This window comes from Lutra lutra, chromosome 1 (assembly GCF_902655055.1).
Source record: "Lutra lutra chromosome 1, mLutLut1.2, whole genome shotgun sequence".
Lineage (NCBI taxonomy): Eukaryota > Metazoa > Chordata > Mammalia > Carnivora > Mustelidae > Lutra > Lutra lutra.
The window spans coordinates 734,316-758,904 of NC_062278.1; the positions used below are offsets into that span (position 1 = coordinate 734,316).

General features: G+C 59.8%; 1 protein-coding gene across 11 annotated transcripts in view; it reads right to left on the minus strand.

Moving 5' to 3' along the window:
- Window positions 1–24,589, minus strand: part of PCBP3 (poly(rC) binding protein 3) — a 244,439-nt gene that overhangs the window by 10,963 nt on the left and 208,887 nt on the right. For 4 of the 11 annotated variants that reach the window (XM_047718025.1, XM_047718005.1, XM_047718015.1 and 1 more), the window contains exons 4-11: window positions 18,886–19,040; window positions 17,971–17,994; window positions 17,151–17,183; window positions 16,746–16,862; window positions 15,979–16,110; window positions 15,125–15,253; window positions 11,836–11,910; window positions 8,520–8,561 (exon numbers count right to left, since the gene is read on the minus strand). In XM_047718025.1, coding sequence (XP_047573981.1) covers window positions 8,520–8,561; window positions 11,836–11,910; window positions 15,125–15,253; window positions 15,979–16,110; window positions 16,746–16,862; window positions 17,151–17,183; window positions 17,971–17,994; window positions 18,886–19,040 — 707 coding nt within the window. Of the gene's footprint in view, window positions 1–8,519; window positions 8,562–11,766; window positions 11,911–15,124; window positions 15,254–15,978; window positions 16,111–16,745; window positions 16,863–17,150; window positions 17,184–17,970; window positions 17,995–18,885; window positions 19,041–24,589 lie in introns of all 11 variants that reach the window. The other 7 variants (XM_047718043.1, XM_047718051.1, XM_047718035.1 and 4 more) reach the window with 3 other exon arrangements.

Sequence of the window (24,589 nt, forward strand, 5' to 3'; positions counted from 1 at the left end):
CTTCGAGGTGAAGCTTTCGTCGTGTGAGCCCCTGGGACGTGAGAAAGGCCGCTGCTGCAGAACTGACCACACCTGGTCTTTCCTGGCCAGCTCCTGTGACACAGCTGTCACAGTGTCTGCTTTTGTCCCTCCCTTGCTGGACGGAGCAACTGCCTCCAAGTGCAGACTTCTCCCTGTCTTCTGGGGTGCTCCCTGACCTGTGGCACTCAGTGTGGGCCTGCTGGGAGCACCGGCCACCTTGACTCGGGGAGGCCCCTCTGGGTGCATCTGAGCCGCTTGGGGGTGTGATGAGCTGGGGTCAGATTCAGCTGAGAGTTGCTGGTGCGGTGGTGCGGGTCAGGTTTTCACCTAAGGCTGGGGGCTGACCCGGCCCGTGTCAAGTCTGCCCCAGGACCTAACATCACTGAGCACAGTGTGACCTGAGCGGCCACGTGTCAAGGAACCCTGAGGAGGCTGTCAGAAGAGCACACCCAGGAAACACCGCTGAAGTCACAGGGAGAAGAGGTAACACATGGTCTGTACCTGCTGTGCCCCTGGCAAGACGACCTTGCAGGGAAGGGACCTGGAGGGTCAGAGACCCTGCCTCATGGCTTGGGCAGCCTAGCAAAGGCTCCTCTTTCGGCGACCAGTAGGAAAGATGGCAAGTACCCAATGGCATCCTGGGCCACGAGGAACGAGCTGGGGGGCAATGCTGGGGGGCCGGACGCACGCACTGGCCCCAGGAAGCTGTATCTAGCAGGCACAAGTCCCACAGGTCACCTGGCAGGGGCGTGCTCTGAACCCACCTTCGGGAAGAGTTAGAACGGGGCTAAGGTGACAAGGCGGTAACTACGAGTTCCTAGGACAGAGCAGAGACCCCACTTCTGGAGCAGCGTGTGGGAGCCTGAAGCAGAGGCCATTCGAGTCGGGCCCAGGGCTGCCCGGCTGTGGGGGCAGGGCACGCCGGGTGCTCTGATGGTCACTCGGATTTCCACGAGAGGCAGCGCTCACACTGGGATAGTGGTCTAGAGCATGACCAGCCCTCAAGGGCCCCAGCCCTCGGGCCCGGGGACAGGCCGATGGGGAGCCTTATTGTGTCCCTGGGGCTGTGAGGTTGGCTGGCCCGGCTGCTCGGTGCTCCTGTCCCGCCACCTCTCCGGGCAGGTGCTTGTACTCCTCCCACGGGCAGGCTCCTCTCCTGTCTCTCTCGGGTCCTCAAGAGAGCCCAGCTGTGTGTTGGTCAGGACCGCCAGGGACAGTAGGGGAGGGTGGGGCCCTGGCGGCAGAACTGGCCTGGGTTAGCTCCGGCACTGAGCCGCTTGGTGGAGCGGGGGTCGTCTGGTCTCCGCTGCCCCCGTGCTGATCTGCAGGGTGGGGGCATCAGGTGAGCCAGCGGCCGGCCATGCGGTGCCATCCACCTCCACTGGGGAGCACCACCATCGTGAACCACGGGGGCTTCCCCACCCACCTGTCCAGTGTTCCCGGGCAGGTAAGCGGGGGGTGTGTCCGGCGGGCCACACGGGCACACGGAGCAAGCCACTGGTCGCTGGAGCACTTGTGCGGGGAGCCACTGCCCGCTGGGAGCTCGGCAGTCCTGACCCTAAGCTCTGGCTGCTTCTCCTGAAGAAACGGCCTCCCCAGCGGTGACTCTCCCTCCACCCATGCAGCAAGAATGTCAAGTGACGCCTGGGGGTGACTGGCTGGGCGCACGGTGCGGCCTGGATAAACGCCGGTCCAGGGAGCAGGAGGGCAGAGAGGCGGGTGGATGGTGGAGGTCATGGGCCTCCCTCTCATCTTGGCTCTATCCTGAAGTCGTCAGCACTTTACCTCCTTGGGATGCCATTTCTGTATTTTTTAAGGAAGGAGCAGAAAAAGTGCTAAGGGGATTCCTACTTTTTGAGATGTTTTTGCCATTAAAAATTCAGACTCCCAGTACTCACATGTGTCTCCAAATCACTGGGAGGGAGGGAGGGACGGGCGGTAGGAGGAAAGGGAAGGTGGATGGGGAGGGACAGGTGCAGGAGATGGACAGCTCTCTGCCCCTTGCCTTCTCCACTGGATGCTGGATTGGAACAGAAAACAGATCCACAATGCAGGCGGAGGCTGAAACTCACTGGGCTATCACGAGATGGGCACGCCGTGCCCCTGCCACTCGCTGTCAGGAACAGACCACTGGGCGTGTTTAGGCCGCGTTCCTGTCTCTCCTGTGAAATGTTCGTGTCTGTGCCCGTTTTTCCATTGGGCTGACTTTGGCTTACTCTCAAAAACTCCTTTCATATTTCAGATATTAATCCTACTTCATTTGCACGTGCCGGGAAGATCTTTTTCCCACTCTCCTTTGCTGTCTTTATAGAAAGACAATTTGTAGTCAAATTCATTTATATTTTCTTCACGGTTTGTGCTCATGTTTTGGTTGCGAAACCCTTCCCTGACTTGAGAACAGAAAGATCTCTGTTTTCTTCAAAGTGCCGTTTTCCTCTCTCGTGCTGAAATTCTTGGCATGTAAGAAGAGTTCAGGTCAATGTTCCCACGTGGATGACCATGGCCACCTGTCCTCGCCCCGCCATCCACACCGGCAGCTGCCTGGCCAGCAGACCCCTGGATCTCTGAGGGCGCACTGGCCCAGGGTCACTCCCGGCGCCCACCCCCTCTGTCTCCAGCGGTGTGGCCCTACAGCCCGTCCCCACGTCTGCCAGGACGGCTCTCCCAACCATCTATTCTTTGCATTGATATCTTGATGATTCTTGGCCTTTGCTCTTCCACATAAATTTTAAACAGCATGTTAAACCCCTGTTAGGATTTTGATTGGAACTGTATTACATTTGTACCTTGATTTAGGAAGAATTGACATTTTAAAGATATTTCATGTTCCTATCCATGAAACTGGTATCCCCCCCCCGCCACCTTTATTTGCTTTCTGGTCTTCTCTAACTTTCAATAAAGACAATTTCTTTAAAAAGTCATCTTTTAATTATTGATTTCAACTTAATTGCTTTTGGTGAGAGAGTACAGCCCATAGGATTCCAATTTTTGATGGATGGTGAGTTCTCTTGATGGTGTAATGTGGGACCCTGTTGTGTAGATGTTTCTGGGCCTGACTTCCATGTTGTGTAATGGCGTCCAAGCTCTGTCCGTCACAGCAGTCAGGAGCAGGCTCCCTACTTGTCGTCAGATTTTAACCTTTTTGATTTGTTGATTTTTTCTTTATATGTATCTGAAGGTATGTTGTAGGTGCGTACACATTTTGAACTTGTATCTTCTGGTGAACTGAGCCTTTATTGATACGTAAATGACTAAATGTAGAATTTGCCTTAAAGTCTTGCTTTCCCACCCAGCTGATGCTCGTGTTGGTGTGGAGGGTTTCCCGCGTGAGTCTCTTCCCAGGAGAGATTCTCCTTCAGTGCTGCTGGGTCTTTGTTCTTTACATGCGTCTCTGGGGGAAACAATGCTAGATTTTTTCCGTTTTGTTCGTTGTTCTTTGTTGTTTTTTAAAATTTTTTTTCTTTTTTAAAGTCTGATAGTCTTATTTTTTAACTGGAATGTTACTTTTACTTTGATCAAAATTACCCACATAGGGACTAATTTCTGCCATTTTATTTTATTTTGTATATCTAAGTGTCCTGACTTTCTAAGGTTTCTTTTGTGGTTTTCATTCTTTCTCTTCTTTTGTACAGACCGGTTCCCCCACCCTTCTCCCTTCAGCACCGGAGTGGAAGTCACGTGAGTAAACTCTTTTCTGGGGTGGAAGTCACAGAAGTCAAATCTTCTCTGTCAGCAGTCACTTTGACATTTTAACACGTTCATCTTAAGTCTAACCTCCGTACCTTTGCCTCCTCTTCTGGGGTGACACTGACCGGCAGGAAGCCGAATTCCCCTTGGTCCATCTGAAGCACACATCAGCTGTCTCTGTCCATTTGTTCTGTTCTGTTAACCCCACGAGTTAGGCAGCCTTGGTGTAGGCGCGCAGACAAGTGCTGCTTCGGTTCACCTGAATGTTTGCGTCCGGTCCTCGCGCAGTCACAACCACCACTATTTCTTGGCCTGTTCTTATGTGAATGAAACACGTCCCTCTTTCCCGTATCTCTAGTCTTCCCTCCGCGGTCACTGTCCTCCCGAAGGGCGAGGCCTGTGGGTCATGGCTGTGAGTCTGGAAATGCTTGCATTTCGGTCCTTGGAAGATGCTCGTCAGACAGAAGCCGGGCTAACAACTACTGCGCCGCGTCACCACCTCTGGCTTCCGGGGGGGGCTGCTGAGATGTCCCCACCCTTGCGCTTGCTCCTTGGGAACATTCCCTTTCTGACTACTTCGGAGGTTTACTTTAGGTCTTGATGTCGTGTGGTTTTAGATACGTATAAAGTGGATTTCTTTTTACTTATCTTGTTTGGGAATTCTTGGGATTCCTGAATGTGAGGCTTGGTTTCTTTTATTAATTCTGAGAACTTCTCAGTGCTTATCTCTGACAACCTTCCCTCCATCCGTGTGGTGACCTCTTCTTGGGGCTTCGATGGGATGAATGCAGACTCTGCCTCTGAGGAGGGGCAGGCTGGGAGGAGGACGGCAGGTGGCTAATGGCTCCGCAGGACAGGGGGCTGACCGAATGCCCCTGGGGTGGCGGCAGGGAGACGGGGCGATCTAAGGTGAGTCGGCCTCCTGCTTTTCCCACCTGGGGGACATCGGGGTCTGGTGTGTGGGTCCCTCCCCACGTCTCTGAGCTGCAGGGTCCTGAGGAAGGAACAGGGCCGAGGTGAGGCCCAGCAGCAGGCAGCCTGGGGGCGCTGGCTATGCTCCCCACCGTTTCCACTGTGAGGTGCCAGGAGCAGCCTCTGTGCCATCCCCATGGGGCTCCAGAGGAGGTGACTGGCGGCCATCAGGGCAGTTCCTGTACCCCGGGGACAAGTGAGTGGACAGCTAGGAAATACTTTCCATGCAGGACCTAAGGTGCCTTTTCCCACTGATGTCTTCTACTTCTGTTGTGACTCCCGTGTTACTGTCTCCTGCTACGGACGTGCTTCCTGGAGCTCCGGGTCACTGGGCGTCGCTGCCAGAAGCCAGTGGCTCTTCAGCTTGGGCGTGCACTCCTGAAGTGGCCACTTCCTTGTGTGTAACTGGGGGGCCGTCCTGACCACTACCCCACAGTCAGCGCCAGGCGCAGGTGAACAGGCAGAGGGGGCAAACCCTATGGAGGGAGTGATCTGGACCCTCTGAAGACCAGCAAAGAAGAATCGCACATGGGGGTGGTTTGAGGCTGATGCGTCCCTCCCGTGTGGTCACGTGGAGTAAGTGAAGAGACACAGCTACTGGGTGGGCAGGAGGACGGGGAGGTTCCCACATCCGAGTCCCTCTTGCGTCCCCCACATCTGAGGCCACGCAGACCTGAGCAGGCTGTGTGGAGGTCAGGGGCAGCAGCCCCTGGCTCTGGTGGTCTGGCCACGACTGGGCTAATCCTCCCCACACCTGGTGTTCTGGTGCCTCTCCTGGCATGTCCAGGCGGATTCGGGCTAAACAGGTGACTGGCAGGTACGACCCTGCAGGGAAGCCGGCAAGTCTCCAGGTAGGTGACCAGAACGCGCTCGTCAACCCCAGGCACAGAAAAAACACGTACGGTTTAGTTCTGTGTAAAGTAACACTTGGCGCTAACGAACCTGTTTTCTCACAATCTGTGATTCGGGTCACAGGCCGCTGGACAATCCCGTGCCGTGTGTCAGCCTCCGTGGCTCACGCATTTAAACAGCATTCAGTTGTATTGTAAGATAAAGGTGGAGCTTCCTACCATTATCCTATCTGCGTTCCACGAACAAAGCCTTTAAAATCCCTACTGAATAATACTAAACTCAGGTAAGAGCAGCCTTCCCAGCCACCATCACCGACGTCACCAGACAGTGGCTTTACTTTTGTTTGGGATGGGACATCAGTAAGACTGTCCGGTCTTCAAGGCCTCCAGCCTGCGAGCCACACACTTGTCAGGGCTCTTGCTACCGAGTCCCAGCGGCTGCTTGGCCCCGGGCTCAGTCCACACAGCAGAGGGTCCCGCACAGGGAGCCGTTTCCTGACAGTCGACTATCTCGAGTCTCTACCAAATGGATGAGGCAATCACGCAACAGTGATTATTAGTCAGTTTAACCAACCTGAGAAAAAACGCTGCAAAACAACCCGCTTTTAAGAGATTCTGAGAAAATCACACGAATGACACGACAGCGAAGTAACAGAGAAACCAGCCGGCCGGACCGAACGCCGCAGCCTCCGCAGCTGCGCGCGCCCACGACCCGGGGAACTGCCGGCCAGAAACGCTTCTCTGTCAGCTCAGAGGCCGCATGAAACCCCAGGCCATCGTCATTGCGTCTGTGGCTCCCGCCTCAACCTCAGAGCTGTTCTCTGGGGTCAACTGCCCTTTACCAGGGGCCACACCCCTGTTTTCTGAGTTCCTGAGCTTTCAAAAAGCCAACGGGCCAGGTTTTCCAGGTGGCTCTTGCGCATGTGGCCGCACGTCCCGCAGCACAAGACCATCTGGCCCGGGTCAGACGAGGACTGTGCCCCCCAGGGATTAGGCCCGCGACCCACTTGGCTTCTGCTCTGATTTCCCAACACCCCCACTCAGGGCCGTCTGTGAGGAGCCGCGGAGCCCATCATGACAGCACCCGACCCACCCCCACGGCGCTTCCACGCTGCACCATTCCTGCGCTAGGGACGGGCCACCCCTTCTCCCAGGCTCTAACATCTGCACCCCCTCGGTCAGAGTGGGTGGTCGCCCAGGTGACGAGGGACGGGGCATCACCCACCTGGAGCTCCGGGGCCTGCCCCTGCCTGCTGTGGGGGGCGTCTTACGGACCGACCCCCACTGCTCCCTCCTTCTCTTGGGCAATGCTGTCAGTCTTCTTAGGGTATGAGACTTCAAACAGTTTTTAAAGCTGCTGATGGTTCTTTTGAGAAGGCTGAGTAGTTCACACCTTCCCCACCTTCCCCACTCCTGGGATCTCTAAGAAACACAGAATGCAGAGCCCCCTGGTAACATGGAATGGGATGTGAGCCTAGCAGAGGCCAGGCTTTGACACGTGTCCTCAAGGGGGATGTCGAGGTGGCTGTGGGCTCGGCTGGGCAGACAGGGACGGGTGTGAGCAGGTGGGCAGAACTAGTGTCACCACACCAAACGGCTGCAGCCAGACAGCTGTGCCCCTGCCCGGCTTCTACCCAGCAAGGAGTTAGGGCCCTCGCAGCACGTTCTGGGCAGGAGGAGGACAGCTTCAGGAGTGGGGGTGGCCACAGGCAGACATGGGGACAAGAGACTTAGCATTAAGGTAGTCCCCACCTAAACCCGGGGACCACTGAACGTGGACTCGGGGTTGTTCCTAGGGCAGAGAGAGACTCCCGCTTGGCCGACTCTGCCCTTGAGGGTTTCTTCAAGAGGAGCAGCCTTGGCCGTACCCCTGCTCTCTCTGAGGGGGGCTCCCTGCGACGGCAGCGAGCTCTTACTCAGCCTCGCTTTGCTCTGGAAAGCCTTTGCCTGCTCGCCTGTACGTCTCACTGCCCACGTCTGCGCCCACCCAGTCAGCGCACAGGGGTTCGCAGAAGACTCGAGCACCCGTCAGCCTGGCGGCCCTCCCAGATGCGCGTCTCAGGTCACGGAGAACGCAGGCAGGAAACGCTTTCTCGGGAGAGGCCGTGAAGCTCGGCAAGTCTCCGGTTAGAGAAAACGGGCTTCTCCTGGCAGACTCCAGGTGCACCGCAGCTGCTAGAGCACCAAGTGACCGCTGGCTCGGCCTTCTTGCCCTGGCCCGGTCCCCCTCCCCTCCTCTCTCCCTCCCTTCGAGACCAGCTCCTGCAGGCCTCCGGCCCCCGGCGCACGTCTAGATCCCTGGGGAGGGTCGGCCTTGGATCGTGCCTGCTGCCCTGTAGTTGTCACACACTGTCCCCTCAGTCCCTGGGCCCCTGCACGGTGCATTTTCAGGTGTCCCCATGCTCAACTCTGACACCGCACTCCAACGGTGACGCGCTCGGGGATGGCTGAGCAGCCCGATGGCGGGCGCGCGGCTTCAACACCGCAGGGAAAACCAAGGTCCCTCCCGTTGGCTTCTGACCTCGGGTGGGGAGGCCTGGGGGTGCCGGGAGTGTCGCGCGGCTCCAGAAAGTGCAGCCTTACCGGACGTTCAAACACGCTCTCCGGCGTCTCTTAGAGCACCTGTCTGAGAGCATGTCGCCTGACTCCTCAGGCGGGCGGAGGGCACCCCTCGGTCCCTGCCCACTGGGGCGAGTGCCCTGGCAAAGCAGCCCTGCGGCCGCTGCCTGAGGCCCTGTGCGCAGAGGGAAGCCCCAGAGCGCAGAGGCAGTGAGAGCAATTTGACGTCAGGCCAAGTCCTCCACACGCGCAGAATTAGTGCTAAGGGGTTAAAGGTTATTCAAGGTCATATGGATACGACACAGGTCAGGAACATTGAGAGAACGGTATTAATATTATTGTGTAATATTAATATTAGTAGCGAGTAACAGCAGCATGCAGGGGGCGGTAACGAGAAGAGAAGGTCGGGGAGGCAGAGTGGAGACTCACATCTGGGTGGGGGATGGCGTACTGTCCCTGGATCGTGTAGGCCTAGAAACAGAGAGACACCGTCAGCTCGGGAAGCAGCCAGCCATGCTGTGCCCACCAGTGGCCCTTCCCCGGGGACAGGGGCTTTCTCGGGACGGTGACTTCCTAGGAACAGGCCCAAGGCCCCACGGTCAGAGCTTTCTCCCAGAGCGCATCCCCGCCTGACCCCGGAAGCCTAGGGCACTGGGAGGTGCAGAGAGGGGGGTCTTGGCGCCGAGCCTCACTGGCGCCCACAGGGATGGCTGGGGCCACCACCAGACGCAGGAGCCTGGGGAGCCACAGCCCAGGCATGGACAGCCACAGGCGCGGACACTGGGCAGTCAGCAGGGAGGGCGAGAAGGCTCCCCACTCCCCGGGGTTCTTAAAAGAAAACCCCAGCAAAGGATGGAATCCTGTTAGAGACGAATTGTTAAGCTTTTGAAACTTCCATCAGCTTTCAGTGTAAACACTTTTACAAAGTATTTATCCCAAGAAAAGCGAACCAAACAACCTTTCTGAAAGCAGATTAAGTAAGAAATGCACCAAATCAGTCACAAGAGGGACTGACCTGTCTTGTGACCTCAGAGGGCCGCGCAGCCATTCTCACAGGGGGCTGCACATGCTCAGCCCCACTCCCTGGGGGCCAGCGTGGGTCCCTGAGGCTTCAGCTTCAAGAGAGATTCCGACCATCCACCGCAGGATTGTGGACCTGTGCCTCCCCCCACCACCCCGGCTTCAACAGTCCACCAGCTCGGGTGCTCCCAGAAACGTCATGGCCAAAGACAAACGAACCACAAAGTGTCAAGGGAGAGCAAAGACCAAAGACTTATTGTGGGGCCTCACGTGCTGTGACGTGGAATGTGCCACGCCCGCCCTGGGCAGCTGCATTTGAGGCCCCGGCGGGAAGGCCCAGGTGCGGAGGGACGTGGCTTCCAGCCCCTGGCCATGTGGGTCCTCGTGCACATGCTGAGTGGACACGTGATGCCCACCTGTGTCTGCACGTGTGCACCCAAAGAGGGAAACCCCAGGTCAGTCCGAGTGTCACTCCCATGGACTCCACACTGAGGGGTGGCATCCAAGTTTCCACTCAACCACGGCTTTTGAATCTGCCGAGAGTTTTGGTCATAAACAACCCAACCTGGGAGTTGAAGGTCAGCCAAGCCCTGGACAGGGACCATGGGAGGCAAGGCCCCAGTCTGGGTCAGGGTCCGCCAACGGCGTTCCAGGAGAAGTAAAGGGATCTTATCAGATGCAGCAAGTGGCTAAGGACACCGCCCCTCCCCCTGGACTTCTGTCCACGGAGCGGCCAGGCCTCGCCTTCAAGGTCTGTGGAGATGCCACGAGGCAGGTGCCCAGTGGGTCACCATGTGTACCAGGCCCCAGGACACTCGCTGTGCCCACCGGGCCAGGCAGGTCTATGGAGGTCGGGGCCTGCTCCCCGCACGGCCCCACACGCCCGAGTGAACCGCACACGCTACCTGGCAGTGCGGCTCCTCACCCCAGGCGTTTCGGACTTATCTTCTCCTCCGAGGGAATTCTTAATTCTCCCTGAAGTGCACGGGCAGTTTGCCAGGCCCTCCGGACAGCGGTAACAGCCAGACGGAACTAACAGCCGGACGGACAGAGTTCCGTCTGGAGGAGACCTTCACCCTCTGTGAGTGGCCTGGGGTGCACGGCTGGTGCTCCGGGGCGGGCCCACAGCGAGGGGCGTCTCTGGAGGTCAGTCGGGGAGGGGGCGCTGGCCACGACCCTCAGGCCTGGGCTCTGCGGCAGGTGGGGGTCTGGGTTCCGAGGGCCCCGTGGCTGCACTAAATCTGTCACACCCATTGCTGAACATGTGTGGTGGCTCCTCTGTCCCCACATAAGCAGGAAGAGCCACTGGGGAGGCCAGGCCATCCCCGGGGCACGGGTGCAGGTGCCTACAGTGAGGGATGACGCGGAGGGCCAGGGCTCTGCTGGGCTTGACCCGGCCGGCGTCCCGGGCTCCCCTGTGTGTCACTGTGCCTCCCTTTGGAATAAAGACCTCCGCCCCACCACAGGGTGTCACCGCGGGTTTGTGCATGTGTCGGGGGAAAGGACACAGGGCTCTGAACAAGGGCCCCTGACTGCCTCTGGCCTTGCCTTCTGACCTGTGAAATGGGGGTGTGCCCACATCTTGGGGCTGCCGTAGGAGGGCACAGGGACACGAAGGGCCCAGACAAAGGGCAGGGCTGCTGGGAGGCCGCAGGACTGAGGGGGGCTGGGAGGGAGGCCCGCAGCGGGTGCTGGCCGAAGCCGGGCACCGTGGACACTGGCCTGCCCAGAAGCACGCAGGCCCCAGGGGACTCTCCCTGTGGGAAGCCGCCCACACCCTGCTCTTGGAAGTGCAGGCCCCAGCCCCTCATCTAACGTGTGCAGCCGGGCTGGAGGATCTGATAAGATTCCTTTAACATGGGGACACATTTTTATTGGCTGACTTGTTAATGATAAAATCATGACCACTCTGGCCTGACCTGGGTCACCTCTGGGAACTCTCCGTCTTCACTCTCCCTCGAACAAAGACACATGTCACCGCCAACTGGACACAGAGCTCCTCCAGGCACCGCTGGCCGGCCGTCTTCCAGGGCCCTCTGGCCAAGCTGTCGTGACCCCGGGGGGTGTGGCAGGGGCGGGTCCTTGGGGAAAGTGGGTCCGGCTCCTCTGCTCGGTCCTCTCTAGGTCCGACTAATGAACCGCTGGCCTCAGACACGAATGTCTTGGCAAGCCCTGGGCTCCCAGACCCCTCGCAGGCGGGGCCAGAGGAGGTCAGCGGCTCCGGCCGCACAGGTGTGTGAAGCAGGCGCTCCCGGGCCGGCCGGTGCAGGGCCCGCAGAGCGCGGGGGCCATTGCTGTGACCAGGAGGGCTCTGCCTGGCTGGGCAGCTTTCCCTTCCCTTGCTCCCGGAAACTCCCCTCGGGACGACCAGGGACCCTGCTGGTGGGGCTCCAGTCGCTTCAGCGCGAGCCCCGGGTCACCCGTGACGCTCCCGGCCCCTCTACTCGGCTCTACGGACACTCAGGAGCTACACTGGGGTGCGCTGCCTGGGCAGAACCGGGGTCCTTCGTGCCAGGCCAGGGAGAAGGCGCTCCCCGGGCCCAGCGTCCGCGTGCCCGACCCTGCGTGTGCCCCGCGGCGGCAGCGACCGGGAGAGCTCTGCGTCCAGCGTGGGGGGAGGCGTGCAGGTGACGGGGAGAAAACCTGAGTCACTAACGGGCAGCGGCGGGGGCGGCAGTAAGAGGCTGAGGTTGGCCCCGGAGGCCGCGAGCGGGTCGGCTCTTACCTGACCACCTGCAAAAATGACAGGGGTGGAGGCGGGCTTTGGGCGGTAGGGGATGGTGGCACCTTTCGGTGGGGACTAGGAAAAGGGACAGGAGAGGGAGAGACAGCATTAGAGCAGCTTTGCAGCGCCCGGACCTGACGACGGGGGCGCCTCCTTCCCGAGCCCGCCCCCCGCGTCCCCCGCCCCGCCCGGTCCCCCAGGCTGCAGCAGCCCCGAGGGGGAGGACACCCCACAGCGCGGGGGCGCCGGTCTCCACCGTGTAGCCGCCGTCCTAAATACGTCCCCACGTGGCGCCACCGCGGCAGCGCGCACCACCAGCTCCGACAAGCGAGAACGGAGGACCAGACCCCGCCCGGGCGCAGAGGGCAGGTGGCGACCTGCGGACCAGTCGCTCCACTCTTGGCTCAGCCTGGCTGTTCCCCAAGAGAATCTCCCTCCCTCTCCCCCAAGCGCAGGGTAAAGCCGGGCTCTGTGGGTAGTTTGGCCTGGGGGCCTCACGCCCAGTGCCCCACTGGCTTTGCGGGGCCAGGCCTTGATGCTCGGTGGGCATCGTCCCAGGACAGTTAGAAACATGGGATCTCACTATTAACAAAAGGAAACAACTTTTTAAAAAAAAGCTTAGAGTCCAAGTTCAGTATTTCATAGTCGGGTGAGCTTTGCTATCATTTCCTTTGCTTATTCTGTGTCCCCAAGCATAGGACTTTTATCTTGGGATGAATGATATTCTCAGGTCCCAGAAGTCTGCCAGGTTCTGACAGAGTTGACCGAACTCCTTGGTCAGAGGCAATCAGGGTCCTCCCGTGTCCGGCCAGGCGGCAGTCTTCCCTGGGAGCAAAGGCCAGGGGCTGAGTCTGGGTCAGCAACACCAGCCAGAGGCAGAGGGTGGGACCAGGGCAGCCTGTCCCTGCTGGGAGTTCTTGAGACCATGGCCCACCCAGGCCTAGCCCACACCCTGGGCTATTGGGTGTGAGGTCACAGTGTCCCCACCTGAAAGACACAGAGCAATGTGGGGCCGGCTCAGCACACTGGGTGGCAGGTTCAACTCTGCAGTCCAAGCCATGCTGTGTGATTGTGGGCACACTGTGTGACCTTGACCACACTGTATGACCTCGAACACGTGGTTTGACCTTGACATGCTGCCTGACTTTGAGTGTGCTATGCGACCTTGGTCACTCTGTTCGGTTTTGGCCATGCTGTATGACTCAGGGGTGACGTGTGACCTTGGGCAGTCTGAAGAGTGACGGCCATGCTGCACGACCATGGGTGAGCTGTGTGTGACCCTGGGCGGGCTGTATGACCTTGGGAACACTGTGCAGCCTTGTTATAAAGCAGGAAGGGCTGCTGAGGGGCCTGTGAGTTGACCCCGGTCTGGGTCCCAGATTAGGCCGGTCTTCAGTGTTTCTGCTACTTACGCCCAATACCTCCAGAACCGTCTCTGTGCGGCCAGGGGTCACTGTGGCCTCAGACGAGACTCGGGTCGTGGTGGCAGAACCCTGACTAGACTGAGCTCGAGGGAGTGGCATTCCCACTGCGCCAGCAGAGAACTCAGTCCAGGCGTGCCCCGTCCGGGCCAGACCCCTCACTAGGTGCTGCCCTCTGGCCCCGCGGCCCATGGTGCCCGCCACCCCAGTGCCATGAGTGTGTGATTCTGGCGCTCCCTGACGTCCTCTGGCAGGAGAGGCCCGTGAGCACTGTGACCCACTGCCCCTGGCCCACAGTGTGCTCTGCTGGGCGGGCTTTGCGGTGACACCTGTGCTCTCCACAGCCCCAGGGACGTGCCCGCACCGGAGGGCAGCCTCTCAGAGGCCTATTTGAGGCTGTGGGGCCGCCCCAGAGCGAAGTCCAGAGCCCCTCATCTTTGCCCCACTTGTCCCGCTGGTCCTCACTTAAAAACGGGCACGACTGTTTCGAGGTGCAGTGACGCTGCCTTCTGCACCGAGGCAGCCGCTCCCTGACCTCTGAGAGCTCCGCGGCCCCAGCTCGAGGGAGACGTCGCCTCAGCCCTGCGTCTGCCGTTCGCAGCCGCCACGAGTGCTCTGCCCAGTCGAGTCTCGCATGAGCTCCAGCCAGCGCACGCCCCGGGGCACCGGCACCGCAGCCCGCGGCCTCCGGCCTGTCTCTGCGGCGCATCGGGCCACGGACGTGGTGCCGGCAATGCCCCTGGGGAGGAGTCCCGAGGAGACCGAGAGTCTGGTTCTAACCCTTGTTCGTGGACGCGGGAGGCTGCGTCCCTCCTGGAACCGTCGCGTGACCCTGCGCTGACGTGGCCGCTGCCATGCGGGTGTTTTCTTGCCCCCTCGGGCACGTGCCGGAGCCAGCAAGCGCACGGCCTGCTCACCGCGTGCCCAATGGCCTCCGGGGTCCCAGCCGCAGGGGCCGGAAGGGAACACAGACCGGTACAACGGTCACGTGGCCAGTGGCTGGGGACCATTGGGACACCAGTATTTAGAAAAATACTTCGACTTCACAAAGTGATATACTTGGGGAAAATTAAACTGTGCAAACATTTTTTAAAGAGCTGGATGTGGGTTTGAAGAGCAAACGAAGGACAAAGCGGGGGGAGCCCACAGACACCGGCCGAGGCAGAGCCTCCCTTGCGGCAGCCGCAGGACGGCCCCAGGTCGTCTCTGTGGCTTAGAGACGGCCCCTGAGAGGCTTCAGGGAGTCGCGTGGCACTCGGGCCACTAGTCATAGTCGGGATTTAAATCTCGGGTTTTTCCCCCAAAACAACTTTGAGAGAGGCTTCCGTCTTGCTCAGCTGTATCCTCCCGCTTCTCCGTGGGTTCCACCATTTTGTTTATTCTTCTCTGTCTTTACAACTTGGGCATTTTCCTGTGCTTTTCCTCCTTTGTGCCGTGAGCGCAGGCGAGCGCAGACCTCCTGCCACCCTCCTCCATGGGTCCTGGGCAGCAGGGTCCCACCCGCAGCAGGCAGCGTGTCCGGCGCAGACTTGAGCCGAGGGTAAGGCGACCCTTTACTGAATGCCCCCACACTGCAGACTAACGACCCCCCCGCGGCTGTGTCCTGACACACCCCTTTCCCCGGCCCCCAGGCCGAGATGATGGACGTGCCCAAGACGGCAGGCACCGCACACCCGGCACAGCTCTCACTTGGGTCGCTCTGAGCCTGGCTGCGGTCTCGGGTCACACTCCTGACCCCTGGCCCCCACACGGCCCCGACTGTGTGAATTCTCAGGGCTCCAGCCACGTGCCACAGCCAGCACGAAGCAGCCACGGCCGGTGCAGCACGAGGGGCAGGCTGGTGGCGAGCCCCGGATGCCCGACTGTACCTCCAGCATGACCACACAGATCTGCCTGACGCACTGGATGATGGCGTCGGGGGTCCCCGAGATGGTCACTGCCCGCTCTGTGGAGTTGGGCAGCATGTCCCCGGCCACCTGGACCTGGGCACCTGTGGACTGCAGAAACAAGACATTGGAAGGGGAGCGGCAGGGCAGGGCTGGCGTGCCTTAGCCTGTGGCCCCGCACGGCCTGGCACAGGGACAGTGACACTGGACAAGAGGTGTCTGAACCTGCAAGTGGCTTTTGCAGAGGTGGAGACAGAAATGGAGTCACTTTTTTCCAACATGTGGAACTTCATCTCCCTGGGAGCTGAGGGCACAGACAGAGACGGATTCTAGAGGGGCCTAAGCTCTGCGGCTGTCTTCCCTTGACGGGATCATGACAGGGCGGCTCCCCTCCTTCTGGGAGGGTCAAGGACTCAGGCTTTCTTTGAATAAAGGAACATGAACATAAAGTCTGCACCTCACCCAGCCCTGCTGGTCTGCTCCGGCCTGGGGTTCCTTGGAGGCACCTGCCTGGGGGCAGGGACTACAGCCTTCATGGCCTAGAGCTGCATGACTGGGTGGCAAGGTGCTGCCTACCCCGCCCCGTTAGAGGTGGTCCTGCCCACCCCCCCCCCCCCCGCCCCGTGCAGGTGCCCGGCCCCACTGCGTGACACTGCGAGTGGTCTGTGCACGTGCCAGGGGCTCCCACAGCCCACCCTTTGCTTTTAGATGGCTCCACTACCGGAAGCTCCACACTGGCAGGGCCCGCAGTGCTGGCCTCCCCCGGGCAGGCGGTGCTTCCCAGGGGCGGGCCTTACCCACCCAGTGGTGGGGCGTCAGCAGCCAGAGAAGGTTACCTCCCTGATCTCCTTGATCTTGGAGCCGCCTTTGCCGATCAGGGACCCACACTGGCTGGCGGGGACCACCAGCCTCAGCGTCACCGGGGGCTTGCTGGTGGCAGGGCTGTTGCTCATAGAGTTAATGATGTCCTGGGGAGGGAGAGAGACACATGGGTGGGCCTGCCAGGAACATACCAGTGAGTGCAAAGGCCAGGCTCAGTAAGAAAGCATCTATCTGGGTGGGCCCCAAAGACTGGTGGGCCAGGCTCCCGCCCCCAGAAGCCCACGGTCAGTGGGGGTTGGGGGAGGACACGAATGGGAACTCGGCCGCTCTGAATGCATCTCGAAGTAACTTCTGGCGACTTGAACGATATTGGAAACACGTGGAAACTTTGATGTAAGTCGCTGACAGGGCACAGAGACGTGCCCCAGACACGTGAGTGCATGTGTGTTTCTACGTGCCCGCGGCAGAGTCCCCAGGCCCAGCCTGCAGCCGAGCTCCTGTGGCAGGGCAGGAGCCGTGGGGGGTGGCTGGGGCTCAAGCTCGGCCCCGGGCCCTGGGCTCGCGAGCACAGCAGCTGGCCCGTCGCCAGGTGGCCGGCAGCCAGGGGAGCCCCCGGGCAGTGGAGAGGCGATCGGGGAGAAGAGAAATCTTTACAGCCAAGCAGGGCATCCCTGGTGGGCCAGGCTGTGCCCACGTCCTGACACGGGGGACGTGGGGCTGGAGCACCAGGAGGCCGTGCCCTCCCCTCGCCCGGCACACAGGGTCTGGGGGCACATCTTACCTCCTCAAACTTGTAGGCGATCATGGCAAAGGCCTTGAAGATGGCGTCCGTGGGGCCCGTGATGGTCACGATTCTTTCTGGGCAGTTTCCCTCAGAGATGTTGATCCTGGCGCCGCTCTGGGAGGAGGCGAGCACACCCGGGCCAGGGTCAGAGTCACCGCAGCACCGGGCTGGGTTCTCCACAGTACGCAGTGAGGCCTCTGCCCCATGCCTTCCTTCAGGGTGTGGAGAGCCGCCACGCTGTGGCCCCGGCAACGCCCCGACACAGAGACCCAGACGCGGGGGGTCCAGGTCAGAGGGAAGGGGCCGCCAGGAGGTGATCACGGGCAGGGCATGACTCCTGGCCTCCCGCCTCCCGCCTCCCGCCTGCCCACAAACGGGACGCACTGGGCCCGGCCACCTCACCTCTTCACGCATCTTTTTCACAGTTTCTCCTTTCTGGAAGAAAGATGCAGACAACAGGGTGAGGCGTCACTCTGGACTTCGCCGAAGCAGGCAGGGGCTATGGCGTGGCACACAGGGGTTGGGAGCACTGCCTCACGAGCTCGGTGCCCGATGCCAGCAAGCAGCAGCCCTCGGGGGGGGGGGGGTGGCAGGGAGGAGAGCCCGGCGCACTGCGGCTCCCTGGGCCCCCACCGCCAGCTGGTGAGGGGCCCTGCAGAGGAGGCAGAGGAAGTAGCTGGGTGCTGGCCCACGCGGCTCCTGTTTGCACTGGTTCTCGTGTCCCTCATCTATGTCATCACGGGCAAGGCAGGGCCAGGCCAGGAAAGACCTGGACATGGAGTGTGGAGGCGCCCCCTGGACACCAGGGGCCTGGAAATGGTGGGTAGGTGGCACCCCATCCCAGCCTCTGCCACAGGCTCTTGACTCCCCGAGACTCCCGTTCCGTGCTCGCTTTCCCATGGAGGGCTTCTTTTATTTTGGAAGGGAGCTAGGAGAGACTCACCACCACCCGCTGGCCAGAGGGGACACGGCTCTGGAGAATGCCAGGGAATCACGCTCACTGGGCCCTCACACCAGGGAAGAAGGACAGGCCACAGGGCCGCAGGGCAGTGGGGGGTGGGGCTGCCCTGGTGACCAGCAGGGGCCTTGCTGGGGCGGGGCCGCGGGGTTCCACCGGAATCCTTGGTGCACCCCACTGTGTGACCTGCCACCCTGCACAGGCCTGGTGGCCCCGTCACCTCCTCGGAGACCGGAGCAGAGGCAGAGTTCACTCAGTAGTTACCTTCCCGATGATGCTTCCAACTTCCTGTGGGAACAGAATCACAGAAAGATGATGTCATGGAGCAGAAGGAGAGACGGCCTGCGACAGACACCAGGAGACCCATCTGTGTTGGCAGCAAGGACAGGGGTCAGGACCATCAGGAGGGAGCATGGTCAGGCCACCTGTGCAAAGGTCCTGAGTCTGGGGGCTCCTGGGTGCCTGTCTGACCCCGCTTCCCAGGCCCTGCCTCTGACAGAGCATCGAATGAGCACTAATGGGATGAGAGTGATCGGAACAAAACAGCAGCAGAGTCCACAGAGACGTGCGGGAGCGGGCAGGTGACTGAACGCTGAGGTCCGCAGGCCCCAGCAGTGCGAACAGCAGAAGAGCAGCCCTGGGCGAGGGACCAAGGGCTCCGCAATGGAGGCCCTGAAATCTGGGCCCCTGATGGGGAGCTCCTGTGACCTTCCCACCGACAGGGAGGAAATATCAGAAAAGCTGCCTCGAGGAAGGGCAGGGACTTTCAGGGTGAAATGCAAGGAAAGAGCAGGGGTCCCTCCAGGCTGAAGACCACCAGAGACGCGTCTGGCATGTGGAGGGCTGACCGCCACCCCCAGCACGCGTGTCCTGTGGTGAGGGCAGGGTTAGACGACGGGTGACCTGAACGGGGCTGAGGCGAGGGGCTGGGACATTCTGGTGTCGGTATTCTGACATGGACGGGGCTTGGTGCCCTTGTTCGTAGGACATACACATGCAGGGGCTCGGTGACAGGGCAGCAGGTGGCAATCAGTCTCGAAGGGTTCCCGGAGAAGTGTAATTTGGAGCGGGCTGCTTAGTCAGCTCGAGACTGCGCGGGTTTACAAAGCAGACGCTGGCGGTGGGCACACCCTCCCTCGCTTCCCAGCTGGTCTGACACAGTGGCCTTGGGCTCCATACCTTTCCATGCATCAGCAGACGGATGGTCAGGGTCACGTTCAGGCCACCTTCTGAGACCTTTGGCTCCATCCTTCTCCCAAAATGCAGCTGGGGGTAGTGGCTTAAGGTGCCGAGGGCGCCGTGAGGAAGGACAGATGGAGCCCAGATGGCGTCACCTGGAAAGGGAAGGCACAGCTGCTGCTGGCTGAGGACACGTCAACGCCAACACATGTCAGGGGCGTCTTGGCCTGCAAGGACCTTCGGCCACTGGGGTGTGGGTAGGCGTGCAGGAGTCCGGAAGAGGGTGCGGCCTTCACTCTTGCTACTGGTGAGACACCAAGGCTCAGGGAGGCAAAGGCTCCTGGGAGGGCAGCCCAGTCAGCAAGAAGGTGTAGCCCTGGGACATGCCCTGGTGTGACCTACTGGGGCTTGGGGCATGTGGCAGCGGGACGCATGGGTTTGGGGAAAACCCGGCAGGGACTAACTAATTGTGTGAGCCCAAGCACATCATTCAAACACTCTGGTCTCAGCTTCTACCTCTGGGTGGGGAAAAACCAGAGAGGGAAAGGGCTCAAGTGAGTTGTGGGCTCCTGGCATGTGGCTAGAGCGTCTGTTCCGCTCTCATGTTAGCTCGTGTTAGTTCTGTGCATTTCCACCCTCTGGCTATGACTCCCTTCGCCCTTAAAAACCCAGGACGCTATAGGTATTGGTGCTGTCTGCATGTTTAGAGTTAAGATCCCCTGGTGACCTCATTTCTAGAGTGGATCTAGTACCTACTAACTGAACCGCCGAATCGCTGGGCACCCCCTTTATAAAGTCTTTCCGGAAGATGCCTTGCACACCCGTACCACTGGCCTACGTTTATGGTACAGTTCCTGCGGACAGTGGGTCCAGCACTCAGCCCACCAAACAAAATTAAGGCTTTCCCTTTATGATTTACAGGCCAAGCATGATGACAGAGAGTAGACCCGCCAGACCCATGGGAAGAGTGACTGGACTGTCCTGACTGCAGCCCCTTCTGGGGAGGGTCCAGGTTCTCCTCCCGGCTCGGTCCCGAGGGACAGGTCCCCCACCACAGTGTACAGGGTGGCCCCCAAGATGGGCACCCGTGAGGATTAGAAGTGGAGGTCAGGTGGGACCAGGGCTCAGGGTGCAGCAAGGGGAGAGGGAGGACCAGGAGAGGCTCAGAACAGATGGTAGGGGCCCAGATGGAGAGGTCTGCAGAACCAGAGTCTCAGGGAGGCCCCAATGTGGGAGGCCCCGAGGGGGCACCAGACCTGACTCCAGGCCTGGGAAGGCAGGCAACACGGGTCAGGGGTGGGCTGTTTGGGTGGCCATCCTGGGAGTGCCAGCGGTCAGGGCAGCAAATGGGAGCTGGAGAACCACCTGCCGGGTGTGTGGGAATGTCTCAAGGTGCAGGGAAGCTCCTGGGTGCCAGGGTCCACAAGGGTCAGAGAGGAGGGGGAATGGGGGGGGTGAGTGACCCCCATGGGAGCAGGGAGTGGCCAGTCTGGAGGGGGTGGGTAGGGCATAGGGCAGTGGTCACAGGGTCTGACAGCAGGGTGCTGTCGGGGGGACAGGGAGGGAAGGAGGCCTGGCTGGGGGAGATTCCAGATGACCTGGGGCCCAGGGGTTCCCAAGGTGGGAAACCAGGTGGATCCCATGGAACAAAGAGCACCACAGGGCTCCTGTAACTGCACACACCCGTCCAGGGGCACACCTGAAAGGTAGGTGGGCTGCCTGGGCCATCAAAGGAGGAGGAATCCCTAGCCAACTCTGCTAGCGCGCCCCACATACAACCCCACACTTGGTCTAAGTCCCTTAGCAACAGTGAAACCTGTGTGTGCCCCTGCCTGGGGGTCTGGACACCAGCCCTTTGATGTGACCTGTAAAGATGGGGGCTCCATCCACACACATGAGAGAATACAAGTTAAAAATGCAAGATTCTGTTTTAACCTTCTAGGTTTTAGGGGGCAAAACTCTATCTTTTTCCTCATCAAAATATTCCTGCTGACAAATATGCTTCAAGGAGAATGCAGACACGACGCCCAGAGACAGCACATTCTCACTCTGTTGGTGGTGGAGGGCGCGCACAGATGGCAGCTGCGGACGCATTTCTGCACCAACAGACACGCGCACGTGACAACGTACCCCACAGACCGTCAACGACTCAGACTAGTGGTCCTTGCTATGGATCAGACGATGCTTCTCAAGAGCCAGGATTCTGACAGGAAGCTCTAAGACCTGGCAAAGGCAAGTTTTAGAAACCACCCTTGCATATTAACGCGGTCTGTCTCCACCGGCCAGCATGGGAGCCACTGGCCACCCGTGGCTATTCATACTGGAGAGAAGACACTCGCCAGCCGCGCCGAGACCTGAACAAGCAGCCCCACGCGGCTGGTGGCTGAGTGGGGACGAGCACAGCAGAGAGCCCTGGTCCCGGGCGCCGTCCTGTGGGATGATGTGGGCCGTGTAGCCACGCCAGCAGGTCTGGCCGGAAGAGGGCAGTCTGGACTGAAAGCCCGGGCAGGAGAGGAGACATTGGAGCCCAAGGGATTGGCGTGGCACGGAGTTCACCGCGCTCCCTCCCGCACAGACACCCTGCGGCAAGTGGAGGTACCAGCACCAGCAGAGCGGATTGGGCGCTGGGCACACTGGGATGCCAGGCCTCCTGTTTAATTAGAAACATCTCCTCCTGTGGGGGCAGCAGGGCCCTGCGGCCGCGGTTACGTCAATGTTTCCAGCCACAGTGGAGAAAGTGGGTCAGCGAGTGCCGCGGAGCTTCGGGGTCCAGGCTGTCGGCCGCCATCAGTCTCACAGCCAGCGAGCTGCCACGGGGGCCGGCCTTCATCACGCGGCCAAGGGTGAGCAGCACAGTGCCCTCTGTAGACTGCTGGGGACAAGGAGTGGCCTGCGTGGTGGTGAAGGTCACCTGCGACTCAGTGCCCTTGACCTTGAAGAACCTACCCTGTGCCAGCCACCGAGGGCACCGGGCTATTGGCTCCCCCAGGAGCACGATCTCAGGTGCACGTGGTCCGTCCTCTGTCGGCCCTGCTGGGCTCTGGGACAGGTGTTCATCGGGGGCGGCCCCAAGAGTATCGGGGCTTACTCCCACCTCGGAGCCACCCCCGCGGCAGAGCCCAGCGGCAGCACTTGGGGTCACACACACCCAGAGCCAGGCTGATGGGAAGTGGTCAGGAAAAATCTCTTTGACTCACTCCTGCCCACACTTGGTGCTCCAGAAGGCAGCTCTCCCGTGCCAGCAAGGACCCCACCTCTGTTCTCCGAGGTGCTGGGAACTGAACGTATTTGTAACTCACCTGGTGGGAGGGAGAGGAGACACAGGCACGGTCCCCTGCAGGCCTCAGGCAGCCCGCCGTGTGGTCCTGCGCCGACACCGTCCACAAATGTGCCTCGGCTGGAACGCAGCCTGTGCCCGACTGCCACAGCTGCCACAGCCAGCCATGAGCAACCACAGCACTTCCGACCCCGTCAGCCTCCCCGCCGCCTGTCCGTCCGTCCATCTCTGCAATCCTGCCTTCCAGCTTCAGGCCCAAACCTGGGGGTGCAGAGGCTCCCCTCTGTGGCCCCCAGCGCCTTCGTTAGCAAACCCCAATTCACGGATGCAGAGCTAATTAGTTCCTCTCTAGTTTTTTTCTTCTTTTGTTCTATGAAACTCTCGACATACAGCTTTATTGCGTCCCACTAATTCTGATTATCTGTCCTCTTTTTGACTCATTTCAAAACACCATCAAATTTTGATTTCTCTTTTGGTTCATGGGATACTATGCAGTGTGTAGCGTGTTACTGAATTTTCGGACACTTGGAGGTTTTCTGGATCTCTTTCTCCTGCTGGTTCTCTGATGGTTAGAGAACGTAGCTGGTGACACCTCAGGGGCGTCCCATGTCCGGAGGCGCGCCTGCGGGCCAGACTGTGGTCAGTCCCGGTAAGCGTGTGCTCGGTGTTGGGGTGGAGGCTCTCACAGCCAGGATGGTACCAGCGGCGGTCCTCTGCGGTCCCATCGGGTCCCCGGGGCGCCAGGAGGGCCTGCGGCCTGCGCTGCAAGGTCTGTCGTCAGCACCCGACCACCGCGCTGTTGCCTCCGGGCGAGGGACCAACGGACTCCTTCGTCACCGTGAGACCGGCCTCACGTCGGCTGTGGCCTCAGCTCGTGACCGGCTTTCTTCTGACTGGTGCTGGTGTGACGTATCTCCTTCCGTCTTTTACCTTGAACCTGTCTTTATATCTCGAGTGAGTTTCCTGTAGGCCGCACATGGCTGAACCTCGCCCTTTTATCTCGTTCACGATCTCTGCCCTTTAACTGGGGTGCCCCGACCTTTGAGGGTGACTGCGGACATAGTGGAGCCGGGACCCGTCGTTCCACTGCCTGTTTCTTTCTTTACCGTCTGTTCTTCGGTCCCCATTTCTGTCGGTTTCTCCTCTGCCACCTTTTGCGTGAACCGCACACCTTTCAGGATTTCACTTTACCTCCTTCGTCCGCTCATCAGTTATGACCCTCGTTTTGTTATCTTGGGGCTGCTCCGCACACACCCTGAACCCGCCACCGTACAGTGTGAGTGATCTGTCGCTTAGCGCAGTGGGGGAGCACCTGACACGGCGCTAACTGTGCCTCTGTTTCCCCTCTTGGCCTCTGCACCGTGGCGCACTTTTGTTCTCCTGAGTCATGAACCAACAGTCTTATTTCTGACGTGAACAATCATCCTCTAGAGGGATGTAGCTGACAAGAAAACACGTCTTTCTGCTTACCCACGGGACGCCCGCCCCGCCGTGTGCAGGCAGCGTCCCGACCGCTCTGTGATTTCTTCTACGTGAAGAGCTTCCCGGAATATTGTCTGCACGACAAGTGTGCTGGCGGTGGAGGCTGTTCCCGAGGGTCTGACAGGTCTGCTCACCTCAGCGATGGACGAGTCTCATCCGGCGCAGAACTCCAGGTCAGCAGGGCTCTCTCTGGGTCCCCGAGAGATGTGTCCCTGGACCCCTTGCCCCTGCTGCTGCCCCCTGACCCCTCGCCAGTGTTGCTGCCCCCTGGCCTCCTGCCTCTGCGGCTGCCCCCTGCCACCTCACCTGCGCTGTGGGCAGGGAGAAGCCTGCTGCGTTCTCACTGTTTCACTATCTGTAACGTGTCCTTTCCCACAGCACGTGTAAAGGATTTTCTCTTAATCCGTGGCTTTGAACCACTTACTCAGCCTGTGCTTTGCTGCAGTTTCCTCAGGACATTTTGTGCTCAGTGAGCTTCTTGGATTTGTGGCCTTCAAGTTTTCACTGAATTTGGAAAATCATGGCCATTGTTTTTCCAAACGTACTTTTTACCCTGCTCCTCCCCACACCCAGGGCCCCTAAACCATGTCTGTTCACTGCCTGAAGTTGAGCAGAGCTCCCCGAGGCTCGTTCACATTCTTCTGCCTCTTGTCTTCTCATTTGATAGGTTCTGTTTCCATCCTAAAGTTTAAAACCTTCCGCTCTGCGACTCCTGAGCTCTGGTTAATCCCATCCAATGCACTTTTCACCCAAGACTCACGTTTTTACTCTAGAAACTCCGTCTCGGTCTTGGTCATGTCTTCCATGTCCCCATTGAAGAAACCAGACCCTTCACTTCCTGAACACACGGTTTACAGTTCTGATACTGATTTCAAGGTCCACACCCCGCAGGTGCACCATCGTCACTTCTGAGTCTAGGCCCAGGAGGTGCCAGCGCGCGGGAGG